Source organism: Tupaia chinensis, unplaced genomic scaffold (genome assembly GCF_000334495.1).
Source record: "Tupaia chinensis unplaced genomic scaffold, TupChi_1.0 Scaffold139897_1, whole genome shotgun sequence".
Lineage (NCBI taxonomy): Eukaryota > Metazoa > Chordata > Mammalia > Scandentia > Tupaiidae > Tupaia > Tupaia belangeri.
The window spans coordinates 1496261-1510883 of record NW_006199776.1 but is presented as its reverse complement, the minus strand read 5'-3'; the positions used below and the strand labels follow the sequence as shown (position 1 = coordinate 1510883).

General features: G+C 42.1%; 1 protein-coding gene across 2 annotated transcripts in view; it reads right to left on the bottom strand.

The window, feature by feature from the left end:
- The window catches only part of HSD17B4 (hydroxysteroid 17-beta dehydrogenase 4), a 97643-nt gene that overhangs the window by 61401 nt on the left and 21619 nt on the right, over nucleotides 1-14623 (bottom strand). For both annotated transcript variants that reach the window (XM_006162347.3, XM_027765898.1), the window contains exons 7-8: nucleotides 12991-13075; nucleotides 10933-11120 (exon numbers count right to left, since the gene is read on the bottom strand). In XM_006162347.3, coding sequence (XP_006162409.2) covers nucleotides 10933-11120; nucleotides 12991-13075 — 273 coding nt within the window. The remainder of the gene's footprint in view (nucleotides 1-10932; nucleotides 11121-12990; nucleotides 13076-14623) is intronic.

Here is a 14623-nt window from a genome sequence, read left to right as displayed (position 1 = left end):
TCTGGCGAGCACACGTGCCCTATAGCAAAAAACCTCTCAAAAAAAAAAAAAACAAAAAAAACTTCCAATTTGTAAAATAACAGGGACCAGCAGATGGCATAACGGTAACGTCGCTGAACTCCCACATGGACAACTACAGTTCAAATCCCGGACCCAGAGCTTGAAACACACTGGGCATGTTTGTGTGTGTGCCCAAGAGCCCAAGAGGAGAATGGAGAAGGGATGGCAGGGTGGCCAGCCCCCCTGAGGAGTGACTTCCCGCTTTCTGTCTCTCCATCAAGCACATGCACCCTATACCAAAAATGTCTCTTAAAAAAAAAATTACAGGTAATTCAGAGACTTTTAAAATAAGAGCAAAATGATACACACATAACTAACCTAACGTTCCCAGGCTTTCCTGAGAGTGTCCTCGTCCCAGCTGAGACACTCCTGGAATGGTCTCAAGCTTCTACAACTACAGGCACCAGGCACATCACCTTCAAGATGGTGACATACTACTGAGAAAAAGGAGTCAGAACTGGCTACATGAAGACGGGTGAGCAAAACCATATGTAACGTGAGAACCGGGCCAGCCCCATGGTCTAGCGGTTAAGGGAGCCGGGTCCCAGGTAACTGACTGGGTGGTTCAAATCCCAGGACTGGCAACCTGGAGGACAGGCCGGGCACGTATGCACATGTGTCCCAAATCCCACCAGGATGCAGCACGACCACGCCCCCCGGGAGGTGGAGTGCAGGGGTTTTCTCTCTCTCCTGTCTCTCTCTGAACAGTGCACACATCCTCTGGCAAATTAAAAAATAAACAGTAGTGAGAGAGAGAAACTGAGGGACCAGTAATTCCCCAAACCATCTTACCTTCCCAGCTATTTAACTAACGGGGAGAACACTACGAAGCAGGCTTTACAGCGAATGACAGATGACTGAAGTAGGCCTTGGGACGAGCACTAACGACAGCAAAGCTCAGAACTGCTTCTGCTGCGTGCTCCCATGAGCAGCGTGTCAAAGCAGAAAGATACCCTACACACTACACGCGGAGTACGAAGACCTGGCATTTATTCCTGGACCCACCAAGATGGCGACTCAGGGCCTTGAGCACCTCACTCACCTGACCTGCATCTTCTCCTGTAAGCTGGAAATCCAAATGGCATCCCCGCCCATTCTACCATGTTGTTCAAAGGTTCAAGTGAGACACAATTTGTATCTTATAACACCTTATGTATCTTATAATACTTTAAATATTGGGTCACCCGAAAAGTCAACATATTTTTTTCATGTTTTCCTATGCAAAACTGCATCATGACTTTTCCAACGACCTAATACTTTATAATCTTATCTAAAGGCTCGAATAAATGCAAAAATTCAACTGTGACATGACTAAATATAATTTGATATTAATATGCTAAGGTAACAAAAGGTGGCATTTATAGTCCCTATAAATTAAAGAGCGACTCCTAAAACTTTTCACTTCATCACCTCTCAAAGGTCTCAAGCGATCCAGTGGCCCCTTGTTGACAGTTCTCCATTACAGGCATGACGAGAGAACAAGGGTGGACCCAGCCACCTCGATTACGCAATGAAACTCCATTCTTCTCAATACACGGCATTCTAATTTACCATGTATCAGTTGGCAAAACTGAATGCTTACAAATATTTATACATAAGGATCCAGATATATGAGTTGACTAACTCTACACTGAATGCAAAATTACCACATCTATAAAATCCAACTGAGCATTTATCACCTTGGTGAAAAAAATGAAGAAGAAGGAAAAAAAAATGAACATAAGCCACACAGAAAAAATACTTTATTTCACATATTATCGCTAATGCTATCAGCAAATATTCTTGTTTTCTAATTCTTTCTCAAACACAAGTTCAGTCAGCACCTATTAGACTCAATTTTGTAAACTAAAATCTAAAGGGTGGGTGGGTAAATGAAACGTCTGAGATTCCCAAAGCTAGTGAAATGTACAGCTATATAAAATCAAAATTAAGAAGGTTTATTTACTCAGCCAGCGTCTCCTCCAGTGCTGAGTGTCAGGCACCCAGCACTACAGAGAGCAGATATCCTAAGGAACAGTTCTGCTGCCAGAAACTTAGTTTTTTTAAGCATGGCTGGTATAGAGGAGGTATCCCTCAATCAAAAAGAGCTCAAATGAAAGATGAATCAAATCAATAAACCATTAACTAGACTAACCTAGAAAAATAGAGGAAGAAATCAAGTAAATAAAATCAGTAATGAAGCAAGCAATTTTATCATGGCTATCACAGAAATACCAAAGATCACGAGAGAATACTACAAGCGACTGTACACCAGCAAGTAAGAAAAGTCTAGATGAGATTGACAAATTTCTTGACACATAATTTACCTAGACTGAACCAGTAGAAAGCCTGGATAGACCAATAACAAGCAATGAGACTGAGTCAGTACCTAACAGTCCTTCAACAAAGAAAAGCCCAGATCCTGATGGCTTCACTTCTGAATTCTACAAAACACTTAAAGAATTAATGCCAATTCTCCTCAAACTATTGGGTCATAGGAAAAGTCATGACGTATTTTTTCTATGCAAAAATGTGTCATGTTTCCAACAACCCAATATTTCTAAAGATCCTAATGGAAAGAAAGCTCATGAACTCATTCTGAAGCCACTATCATCTTTTCCTTTTAATTATTTTATTTAACTTCATTTATTTATTTTTATTTGACCAGAGAGGGACAAAGCAGGATAGAGAGAGTAGGAAAGTGAGAAAGCAAGCCACCAAGTCTAGGACTCGAACCATGGTCAGCCACGTAGGAGTCCAGCATCCTTAACCGCATGCCACTTGCCAGCCCCAACCTCCATCATCTTGATAACAAAAGCAGACAAGGACATAACCAAAAACAAGAAAAGAAAAATCTACAGACCAATATACCTGATGAATATTGATACAAAACTCATCAAAAAAATCCTAGCAAATGGAACCCAACCGTACATTACAAAGATTATATACCATGACCAAGTAAACTTTATCCCAGTGCAAAGATGGTTCGCCATATGCAGAATATAAAGGTAACACATCGCAGTAACAGAAAGATAGATTAAAAAAAAGAAATGATAATAACTGATGCAGAAGTAGTCTTTGACAACATACAACATCTCTTTATAATTAAGACTCTCAACAAAATAACCATAGAGGATGTATTTTTCAATAACATAAAAGCTACCTATGACAAATCCATAGCTAATATCATAGTGAATGAAGAGAAACTAAAAGCTTTCTCACTAAAACTAGAGAAAGAGGTTATCCACCTTCTCCATTCCCTTTCAATATAGTTCTGGAAGCCCCAGTAAACACAATCAAATAAGTGGTTAAAATAAAAAGCATTCAAATAGGAAAGGAAGAAGTGAAATTGTCCCTATTTGCAGACAACATGATCATAAACACAGAAAATCTAAAAGAATCCCTGAAAAAACTCCTAGAAGTGATAAATGAATTCAATAAAGTGGTAGAATACAAAATCAAGATACAAAAATATACAATGGGAGCAGCAGGTGGCATGGTGGTTAAGATACTGTACTCCCACATGGCCGACTGCAGTTCAAGTCCTGGACTCAGTGACATGAAAATCACACCAAATGCCTATGCACACATGCCCCACTCCCAAGAGGAGAATAGAGGAGGGACTGAGGTCTGGCCATTAACCCTGGGTGGAGGGGGGGGTGATCTCTCACTTTCCCTCTCACTGTCTCTCTCTCTCTGTCTCTCTCCAGACAGTGCACATGCCCTATGGCAAAAGCCTTAGGAAAAAAAAACACAGAAGAAGAAGAAACTACAGCACTTTTATATACCAACAATGAACAGGCTGAGGCAAAACTAAAGAAAGCAATCTTATTTACGATAGCCACAAAACAAAACATAAGACCTAAGAACAAACTTAACTAAAGAGGTGAAAGACCCCTACAAGGAAAACTATGAAAAAGTTAAAAAAAATTAATTATAATACAAAAACTTGAAAGATAGCACTTGTTCTTGGATTGGAAGAACCAACAACTGATGACCTACTCAGCCATAAAGAAGAGCAAGACTCTGATATTTGACACAAAGTAGATGAATACAGAACACTTAATGCTAAGTGAGCAGGCCAGACAGTGAAAGACAGACACCTGCTCAGTACACACCGGAGGTATACACACTGTGCAGAAAGTTCTGAAGCTGTGATAGGAGGGAGGGCAAGTATGGATACCAGGGACTGTGTAGAGCACAGGTAGGTCATGAAGGTGGGGATCAGGAATAAAGCATTTAACAGACACAGAAATGAAAGGTTCTTTGCGTATGGTAATATACTTGATTTGATTATCATAAGTTGCATGTATACTTTGAAAAACCATACCATGCACCATAAAGTTGTGCATTTCAATGTAAATAAAAAGTTATAAAATAAAAATAATTGGACATAAACACATTTTCAAAAGAAAGAAATGGAGGCCTCTTGGCCACTGCCATGGGCATGAATGAGCTTAAAAGTAGACTCTCCAACCCAGCCAAGCTTTCAAATGGCTGAAGCACCAGTGAACACCTTGATTAAAACCTCACAGGGACCAGCAGTTGGCGTAATGGCTACTTTGCTGGACTCTCGTGTAGTCAAATATGGTTCGAGTCCTGGACCTGGTGGCTTATACTCATGCCAGGAGCATGTGTGTACGTGCCCAAGATCCCAAGGAGAATGGAGAAGGGACTGTGGCATGGCCATCCCCCCGGGGGGGTGATTTCTCACTTTCTGTCTCTCTCTCTGTCTTTCTGGTGAGTGTACGTGCCCTATAGCAAAAACCTCTAAAACCTCATGAGAGACCCAGAACCAGAACCCCTCAGGTAGGCCAATCTATATTTCTGGCCCTAGAAACTATGTAAAATAATAAATGCTCTTTCGATTCACTAACTTGGGGGACTTACTACTCAGCAACAAATAACCAAGAGTTTGAGAAGTTAGTTCCAGGGTTCTCATTATATTTTATTTCACGTAAAAAAATATGTAAGTTACACAAATTAAACATGTATTAGATACTGGGCTATCACAAAAGTCATGACATATTTTTCTACGTTTTTCTATGTAAAAATGCATCATGACTTTTCCAATAGCCTCAATATATTTCAAAGGGGAAGAGAAATTATACGTCTCTATGTGTTACTCATAATACCTGGTTCTTTAATAAATAATTCCTTTGATAGACTATAAATGGTTATTTTTGAGGACGAGAAGAAAAACTGATTAAAATAAGATTTCCAGCTTCTCTAAACTACAAAAAAGTAATAAAAACCAGAATTTAAATTAAAAAAAAAACATAATTTTAGAACCTGGAGGGTCATTTTATTTTAGAAGGTTTTTGACACAGAGCACGTGCATTCACCAGAGATAGAGAGAAAGTGAGAAACCATCCCCCCCTCGGGGGGCAGGGATGGCCACACCACCATCCCTTCTCTTCCGTTCTCCTCTTGGGATTCTGGGCATGCACATGAGCCTAGCATGATTTTCAGCCACCGGGTCCAGGACTCAAACTGCAATAGGCCATGTGGAGTCCAATTCCATAACCAGTATACCATCTACTGGTCCCAAGAAGGGTCATTTTAGAATGGTCTCCAACAAGAGCCGTGGCACAATGACAACGGACTGCTAGCAAGAAGCTGGATCCCACATAGGGGACCGCCGTTCGGATCCCTGGCACGGTCAGCCTGAAACACACCAGGCACATGTTGGCAAGTGCCCACGATGTGATGGGCTGAAGGACGGAAGGAAGGGGGTCATGGTGTGACCAGACGGTGGGAGGGTGTCTGTCTGTCTGTCTGTCTGTCTTTCCCTCTCTCCTCTCCCTTTCCAGTTCCTTCTTATGCTCTCACATGTACCCATAAGCTCCACCACAAACACACACACACAAAAAAAAAAAACCCTACAACTTCCTTACTTTATTTACAAAAGAGAAAATAGGTCTAGAGAGATTAAGTAATTTATCTAAAATTAACCTTATTTTCTGAACCTCTGGTACCAGAGCATGGTGAGCGTAAAGGATACGACATTAGACATTGACCTTACACCTCTAGAGGCTGAGACCTGTCCAAATAAAATGGTAACCACATTCCTAAAGGACAAATTTAAAACCTACAGTTTTCATTACTTTCTCAAAAAAACTACTGACTTCCAAAGAGTCTAGAGCCCACAGCAAGAAAGGGACTAAGGTAGAAATCTTGCAAGGAATGACAGACAAAACTTCTACACAGCAGCTCTCTCCTGGGCATGAAGCAGGGAGACAGGATGGAGGACACCACGTGAGAGGCAAGCTGGAGGTGACGCTGCAATGCCTAGGTTGAAAAATGAGCTCATGAATATTCGTGCTATTTTCATGCTTTACGTAGCTGTAATCTGCACTGTTCTGCATATATACAGTACTATACTTAAAAGGAAAAACAGGACTGTATTTGTCCTTCATGTAGCCCGATTCTTTTACAAGAACTCTGTCACATGATTATGAGAGCGTGAGTTTTTAAATAATAAGGGACTTTTAAAAGTTGTCCTCTTCATGAGGAAATGGAGGGAAAAAATAGATCTCAGATCCAAATCGCTACTCTAACACACGGCAAACTGGTTAGACGCACCTCTGCAAAAGCTAACAAGTATGGGTATGGTACTACAGATCCCAAGCTCTAAAATACATGTAGTGCACATGTGGGAAGTGAATCATACACAAGTACTTGTGTTCCACGAAGCAGCACATTCTACAATAATGCCAATCAATTGTTCCGTACCATTTCATAGAAGCTAATGTTAAAGTAGCGAGGAGATTTCTTCTCAGAAATAAGTAAAGACTTGGGGTGTCAGAAACATACACAGTTCTCCACGAGTCCATTAGGCTGTCGTCTAGTTAAGTAAATATTGGCTCTCCATCATACATTCGACATTTGAAAATTTATATTTCAATGAAAGTGGGAAGACTTACACTAATTTTAAAACTAATATAAAACTACAGTAATGAAAATATCAGGGACAGGCACATTAATCAATGGAACAGAACACAGAACCTGGAGGAGACACACAAATGTGGTCGACTGATTTTCTACGAAAATGCAAAAGCAACCCAAATCAAGAATGAGGACTTAATCTATGAATGAACAAATGAATCGGCATCAACAAATAAATTGTTTTTTTTTTTTTAAATAGGAGGCTGAACCATTAAGTATTAAAGGAAACTTAAATAAAATAACAAAATGGCTGTAAACCTTGTTTGTATCATTCCTGGATTAAACCAACTCTGAAAAGGTGTCTTTTTAGATAACTAGAGAATTTTAATACAAGTTTGATACTACGTGATCTTAGCGATTAGTTTGTTTGGTGTGATGATGTCACTGTGGTTATGACCATATCTAGTAGAGACTGCTATTCAGGTGTTCAGTAGATACTATGAAATATCGAGTATTTGCTTTGAAATATTGCAGGAAAAAAATGAGAGGGTAACAAAAATATGAAACAAAATTGGCTAAATGTTGACCATTTGTTAAAGCTGGGAATGGGCATATACAATTCTTTACTCTTATATATGTTGGAAAGTTACACGAGAAAAGTTTGGAGGTTTATGGGTTTTGTTTTTTGGTTTTTTTGTTTTTGTTTAGGTTTTTGGAATAGGGCTCATGCCTCACTACAGAGAGAGAGACCGAGAAAGTAAAATTGTACCCAAGAGGAGATGGCCCCACCACAATCCCTTCTCAAACACCGCTATCCTCTCGGGATTTTGGGGACATGTACATGGTGTGTTCTTTCAAACCACGAAGTCTGGACTTGAACCTCTGAGACAGCCAAATGGGATTTAGTGCCTCGACCTCCATGCCACCTGCTGGGCCCCAATTATTATTTTTCTTTCTTTTCTTGGAGAGGTTTTTGCTACAGGGCGCACGTGCTTGCCAGAAAGACAGAGACAGAAAGCGAGAAATCACCCCCCTCAGGGGAGATGGCCATGCCGCAATCCCTTCTCCTCCACTTTCCTTGGGATCATGGGCACGCACACACGTGCCCAGTGTGAGTTTAAGCCACCAGGTCTGGGACTCGAATGATGATCAACTACGTGGGAGTCCAGCGACATAGTTATTACGCTAACTGCGTAATACAACAAAGGAAATATAACCATAAAAAGTGCTTTTTTAAAATTATGGAATATTCATGTTGAGTAAATTCATTTTATAAGTTATAGTGATGTACCATGATTGAATGTATAAAATAATAAGAAAAATTAAATTAACGTATGGAATATAAGTTAAAATATAATCATTAAAAATCAAACCCTAGGGGCCAGGATGTGGGTAAGGCACTGGACTCTCACATGGCTAACTGCAGTTCTAGTTCCAGACCTGGTGGCTTGAAAATAAAGCAACTATATGTGCATGTGTGCCCAAGATCCCAGGAGAACAGACGAGAAGACATTGTGGCGAGGCCCTTGGGGGGGGTGACCTCTCACTTTCCCTTTCTCTGCCTCTATCTGGCGAGAGCAAGCACTCTATGGCAAAAACTTAAGAAACAAAAACAAATTCTAGACTGAGCCCAGACAGAGAAGAGCACATTTACAGACACCGCCATTAGCAGGTGAGGGCACATGGGCGGCCCGGGCCTGCTTGCTGACCTGACCTGCGACGACAGGTGCAGTAGCACACACTGCTGTCCCTGCCGCTTGGAAGCCTGAGGTAGGAGGATGAGGACATGACAAGACCCTGTCTGAAAAAAAAAAGTATTTTAAATCCTAGGCTATTTTATTAAATAGAAAAATGCTCATAGTAAAGTAGAAAAAAATAATTACACTTCCCGTTTCAACTCCAACATGCAAAGAGCGTGGAAGTCATTGCTTCCATCCTAAAGCTAAGAAAAAAAGGGGACCAGCAGTTAGTGTAATGGCTATGTCGCTGAACTCCCATGTAGTTGACCGTGGTTCAAGTTCTGGACCCGGTGGCTTAAACGCACGCCGGGTGCATGTGCGTGTGTGCCCAATATTCCAAGAGGAGAATGGAGAAGGGACTGTGGCGTGGCCATACCCCCTGGGGGGGGCAATTTCTTGCTTTCTATTTCTCTGTCTCTCTCTGTCTCTCTGGCGAGCGCATGTGCCCTGTAGCGAAAACCTCTCTAAAAAAAAGAAAAAAAGAAAAAAGCTAAAAATATGAAAAAACAACAGTTCATTTCAATGAAGTAACTAATTTTACCAGAGAACTGAGGTCACATAGCAAACTACCACCTAAAAAACAAGAAAAACGGACAAGTCCAGAGAATCGATTATGGGAACACATGCTGCGCGCCTAAGGCAGAAAGAAAACACAAATGATACACAGCTCACTGCTAGAGGCGGGCAGAGCAGCTGGATCTCGGGGGGCAGGGTAATGTCTTGAGTGTTGCCTCCAAAAGCCCCACCGTATTCGCAGAGTGAAGATCAAAGAAAAATGCCCCATGCTTTGGGAGGAGGAGGGAAAAAGTAGCCATCTTGAAATCTGCCCAGGGCATCTGTCCTACTTGCAAGGCTAGGCCTCAAGACAGACAATGTTCCCAGTGTCTGACCTACCTAAGGGAGAGCAATTAGACAAGAATTCCTCTAGCCTTCTCATCTCAAACGGGAAGGAGAGAAAAGAATACTGAAAAAACTCCGAAGGTTCCAACCCACTAGGACTCTGACCCACTAAAAAACGAAGACGTAACGTAGGAAGGTGGAACACGTCCCTTTCCCGACCCCTCACGGCTGCATCTGCAGGACCACCGAGAGTAACAGCTGAGAGCTCCAGGAGCCGAACTGTTTAACACGGAGGTTCTAGGGAAACCCAAAGGTAACAGAAGACACACACACACAAGATCGGTGCTTCTAATAGCTACCGCTACAGCAAATAATAAAAACAGCCGAGTTCCCCATGAGATCGACACAAAACTCCACGCTAAAGGCAGCTCTGCCTCACTTCCTAAGATCTGATACACCATGTTCAGCTTTCAACAAAAAAACTGCAAGCCATGCTAAAAGGCAAGGAAAAATGGGCTGAAGAGGCAAAACTAACGCAAACCAGACTCAATATGGCAGAGACTGAGAATGATCATGCTGGAAGTTTAAAACAACTGTGGTCATAAGCTAAAGACCCCGATGGAAAAGTGGACAGATGGGCACTGTAGCCAGAGAGAGAAAACTCTAAGAAAGCATCAAAAGGAAATGCTAGAAACCAAAACCACTGTAACAGAAATAACGAAGGTTATTTTGATATGTCAACACAAATTGAATAGATCATCTCAATGTAAATTTCCCAAACTAAAACGCAAGAGAAAAAATGTAAAGTAAAAAAAGAAAAAAGAAATTTAAAAACTTAAATTGTTCTAAAAAAGGAAGTCTGATTTTTTATTATGATAACAGTAACAATGCTATTACCCCACTCTGTACTGCGATACGTATGTATGTATATCTGTGCACAGAAAAAGGATGATGTTTACTTCAGTGTGGAAGAGTTATGAGTCATTTTCTATTTTTTCTTCGTGCTTTTCTAAATTTTCCTCAATGAACACAGGCACACATACGCTTTTTTTTTTTTTTTTTTTTGGAGAGATTTTTACTGTAGGGCGCGTGCGCTCGCCAGACAGACAGAGACATAGAGACAGAAAGCGAGAAATCACCCCCCAGGGGGGATGGTCACGCCACAATCCCTTCTCCTCCATTCTCCTCTCGGGATCTTGGGCACGCACGCACACGCGCCCGGCGTGAGTTTTAAGCCACCGGGTCCGGGACACAAACCACGGTCGACTACGTGGGAGTCCAGTGACATAGCCATTACGCTAACTGCTGGTTCCCAATACGCTTTTGAAATGAGAAAGAAAAACATTTTAAGTACTCAAAAAATTAAATACTTTTCAAAGCTCACCACGCTTATTTTTGTGGGTAAAGGCATTGAAAACTTGCTTACCTTCAGGCATAACACTCTGAGTCATCCGGGACCCGGCAGTGGGGGCGATGGTGTTACAGTGAATGTTACTTTTGCGGCCTTCGATCGCCAGGGTATTGGAAAGACCTAGAAGACCTAGCTTTGCAGCACTGTAATTTGCCTGGCCGAAGTTGCCGTATATTCCTGAGGCTGACGAAGTCATAATGATCCTAGAAGGAAAACAGGTCTCTCAGCATCATCTCTTCTCTGTTTTGATAACATTGTAATTCTATTTTCATACCACTGCACCCAACAAAAAGCAGCTCGGGTCCTGTCACTGGCTCCCTGTACTCGTGATCCATGTAATGTCGAGTAAACTGATACATAAGTCGTCTTGAGGGCTAGCCCTGTGGCCTCCAGGTTAAGGGAACCAGATTCCACATGGCTGGCTGTTCAGTTTGAATCCTGGCCCTGGTGGCCTGTAAGACTCCAGGAGCTTGCACATGCGTGCCCATAAATCTCAGCAGGATGGAGAAATAGAGGAGAAGGGACTGCTGAGACTGCCGTGTGACCGTTCCCCACCGGGGAGTGCCTTCTCCTTTCTCTCTCGGTCTTTCTGTCTCACTCTGGCAAGTGCACACACCCTCTGACAAATTAAAAATATAATACCAAAATTCAACTACAATATTTAACTATTTTTTAAAAAGTACTTCCTGCAGGCCAGGTGATGTGACTGAACCCACACGGGAAAAGTCCTGGGTTCAGGCCCCAGGCTCTTCCTGAGCACGAGGCTGCACACACGGCTGTGGCCCAGCCACAGAGATTGGGGACGAATGGCAGTGAGAAGACCCTGTTTGGGGTGCAGTTTTTCTCTCTCTTTCATGGAAGGAATAAACTTAAAAAGAAAGAAAGAAAGAAAGAAAGAAGGAAAGAAAGAAAGAAAGAAAGAAAGAAAGGAAGGAAGGAAGGAAGGAAGGAAGGAAGGAAGGAAGGAAGGAAGGAAAGAAAAAAGGACTCCCTAGTCAAAATCAAACAAATTTAGTTTGTGACCCAACCTCAGTTGCTCTACTTGGGCCAAGGAGAATAAACCCTGTCATTTATTTTCAGGAAGCGACAGGTCAGGACAGGCTAGAAACCTCCAACAAGAAGAGGCGTCACAAACGACCTGCTGTCGCGGGTGTGCACAGCCCTGCCTCGGCACCAGGGGGGAGCGGAGCGCAGGGAGGAACAATCACGAGGCCGAAGTCCCACCCTTCCCCAACGGCTCGTAAAGGCTAGCTCGAGCCTGGTCAGCACTCGCTAGCAGGAAACCGCCGCTCATTTCTCTCTAGTTGGTCCTAGACACACAAAATGGCACTCTGGTTAGAAAACCATGCACAGCTTGAAAATCCAACGTTTGTGTAACTTTCTAAAATGCCAGAGGACATGAAAATCATCAATAATAAAAGCAGTAGTTAGGCCAGCAGGTGGTGTGGTGGATAAGGTGCTGGATCCCATATGGCTGACTCGGCAGTTCGAATCTCAGACCTGGTGGCCTGAAAAACACACCAGGTGTGTGCATGCATGCATATTCAAAATCCCGAAAGGAGAATGGAGGAGAGGGGTTTGTGGCATGGCCATTCCCCCAAGGGGGGTGATTTCTTACTTTCCCTCTTTCTGTGTCTCTCTGTCTCTCTCCAGTGAGTACACATGCCCTATGGCAAAAAAAAAAAAAAAAAATTAAAAAAGATGATAAAACAGGGACATACTGACATACAGTTATTATGAAAGATCTTTCAGGTATACAAAAGAAATCTGGAGCCCCCTCTTCCCATAATAAGTGCATAGTTGAATAAAAATAATAGAAACTGAAAAATAGTAATAATAAAACAAATGAAAAGGAATAGGTGACAAAGAAATCTAAAGCTGCCCTGCTCTGCCAATCTGTAACTAAAGGACATCACCGTAATGAGAGGGTACGTGCTAAGGACAGCCTAGAGCCCAACGTACTGGAAACATCTCCTTCCCTCACAGAATCGCTTCACATATTTTGGATGTTCCTGTTCTGTGCACGAGAACCCCCACGTGCCCTCAGCCCCCCACAGCCACGTGCAAGTCTACCTTCCGTAATTCTGCTTCTTCATGTGGTCCCAGGCCGCCCGGGTCACTTGGAATGAACCCCGCAAATGAACTCGATGGATTATATCTACAATGAGGTATTATTTTTGTTAGAGACTTTGTCGCAAATCTGTCTCAGAATCAACATTAGCCACTATCTGCTTACACGTGGTGTGCATTCACACCCAGCATTCACAGTCCCCTCTCGGCACACCCCCGGGAGTAACCACGCTGGCTCTCGCTGCAGTTATGCCACCAATCAATAGTTCACACCCAGACTTCAAACAGCTTTCCCTCTAATCTATAAAACGGCTGTAATCCCTGTAGAGAATACAATACCATCTTCACACCTGCTTTATTTTTTAAATCTGCTAACAAAATATCAAAGATTTTATATTTATCATTGGCATTCAACACTAGCGTTATTAAAGCATAATCATAATCCATACAGGTTACCAAATATTTGCTATATTCCTATTTTTACCAAGTGAGTGAAAGAGAGAAAAGATCTGTTTTCAGGACCAGCAGGTGGTGTAATAGTTATGTTGCCGGGCTCCCATATAGTTCATATCCAGGAGCTTAAAACTCACACTACGTGCGTGTGCGTGTGTGCCCAAGATCCCCAGAGAATGGAGGAGAAGGGACTACACTGTGGCCATCCCCCCGGAGGTGATTTCTCACTTTCTGTCTCTCTGTCTCTCTGGCAAGTACATATGCCCTATAGCAAAAATCTCTCTTAAAAAAAAAAAAAAGTGAAAAAAAAACCTGTTTTCAGAGACTCCAATCTAATGACCAGACAGGACTGTTGTTCAGATAGACGATTCTACATTTAAATCTATTCTTTTAATTGTCAAGTTGTTTTTCTTTTTTTTTTTTTTTTAACTTTTCCTATTATCTTTGTTTCAGTCTGGGGCTTCAAAAATGTTTTTATGTGTATATCAGAAGAAGAATGTAGAAGTAATAAGAACAGACAGAGAGGACAGTCAGGAGTGGGGGGCTCAGAAAGCGTCAGAGAAGGGAACCTCCCAGTCCCATTGCATTCAGAGAAAAGCACTGACTCACACCTCTTTTGCCAGCAAATCTTTTATTTTCCAGTTTCTAAGCGAAGTTGTAAGGAGGGAAGATAAAACAAAAGCTTTGGGGTTTTTTTGCTTAATTCTAAAAATCACAGATACTTCCTTTCGTAAGAACTATGAGCGTATTCCCCAGAAGCACGCCCCTAAGCCACGGCCAGGTGGTGTCACCTCAGCGGCTGGTGCTGCTCTGTGGCCACCACCACAGGCTCGTGGGCTTGCTGTTTTATTTTAGCGCTGATGGCCGATGGCAGTTAGGACAAAGAACGACAGAAGAAAAACATTTTGTAACTTTGATTCCAATCATTATCAAAACTCAGTCTTTCCAATATAATGGAGGAAACTGGAAATCTCCCCTCTTTATTAGAAGCTCCGAAATTACATCGAGGCTTTGTCCTGCCTGAGGTTCTCAGACCTGGCGCCCTAGACTCCCTTCCATATCCTGCCTCTGCTTCTGAAAAAATAATCACGAGACATGTTAAAGGCTGTTAGAAAGAGTTACTGCTGCTAGACAACGCTGACATCCCCTCGGCAAGAAAAAGGGGAAAAGAAATGGAAAGAAA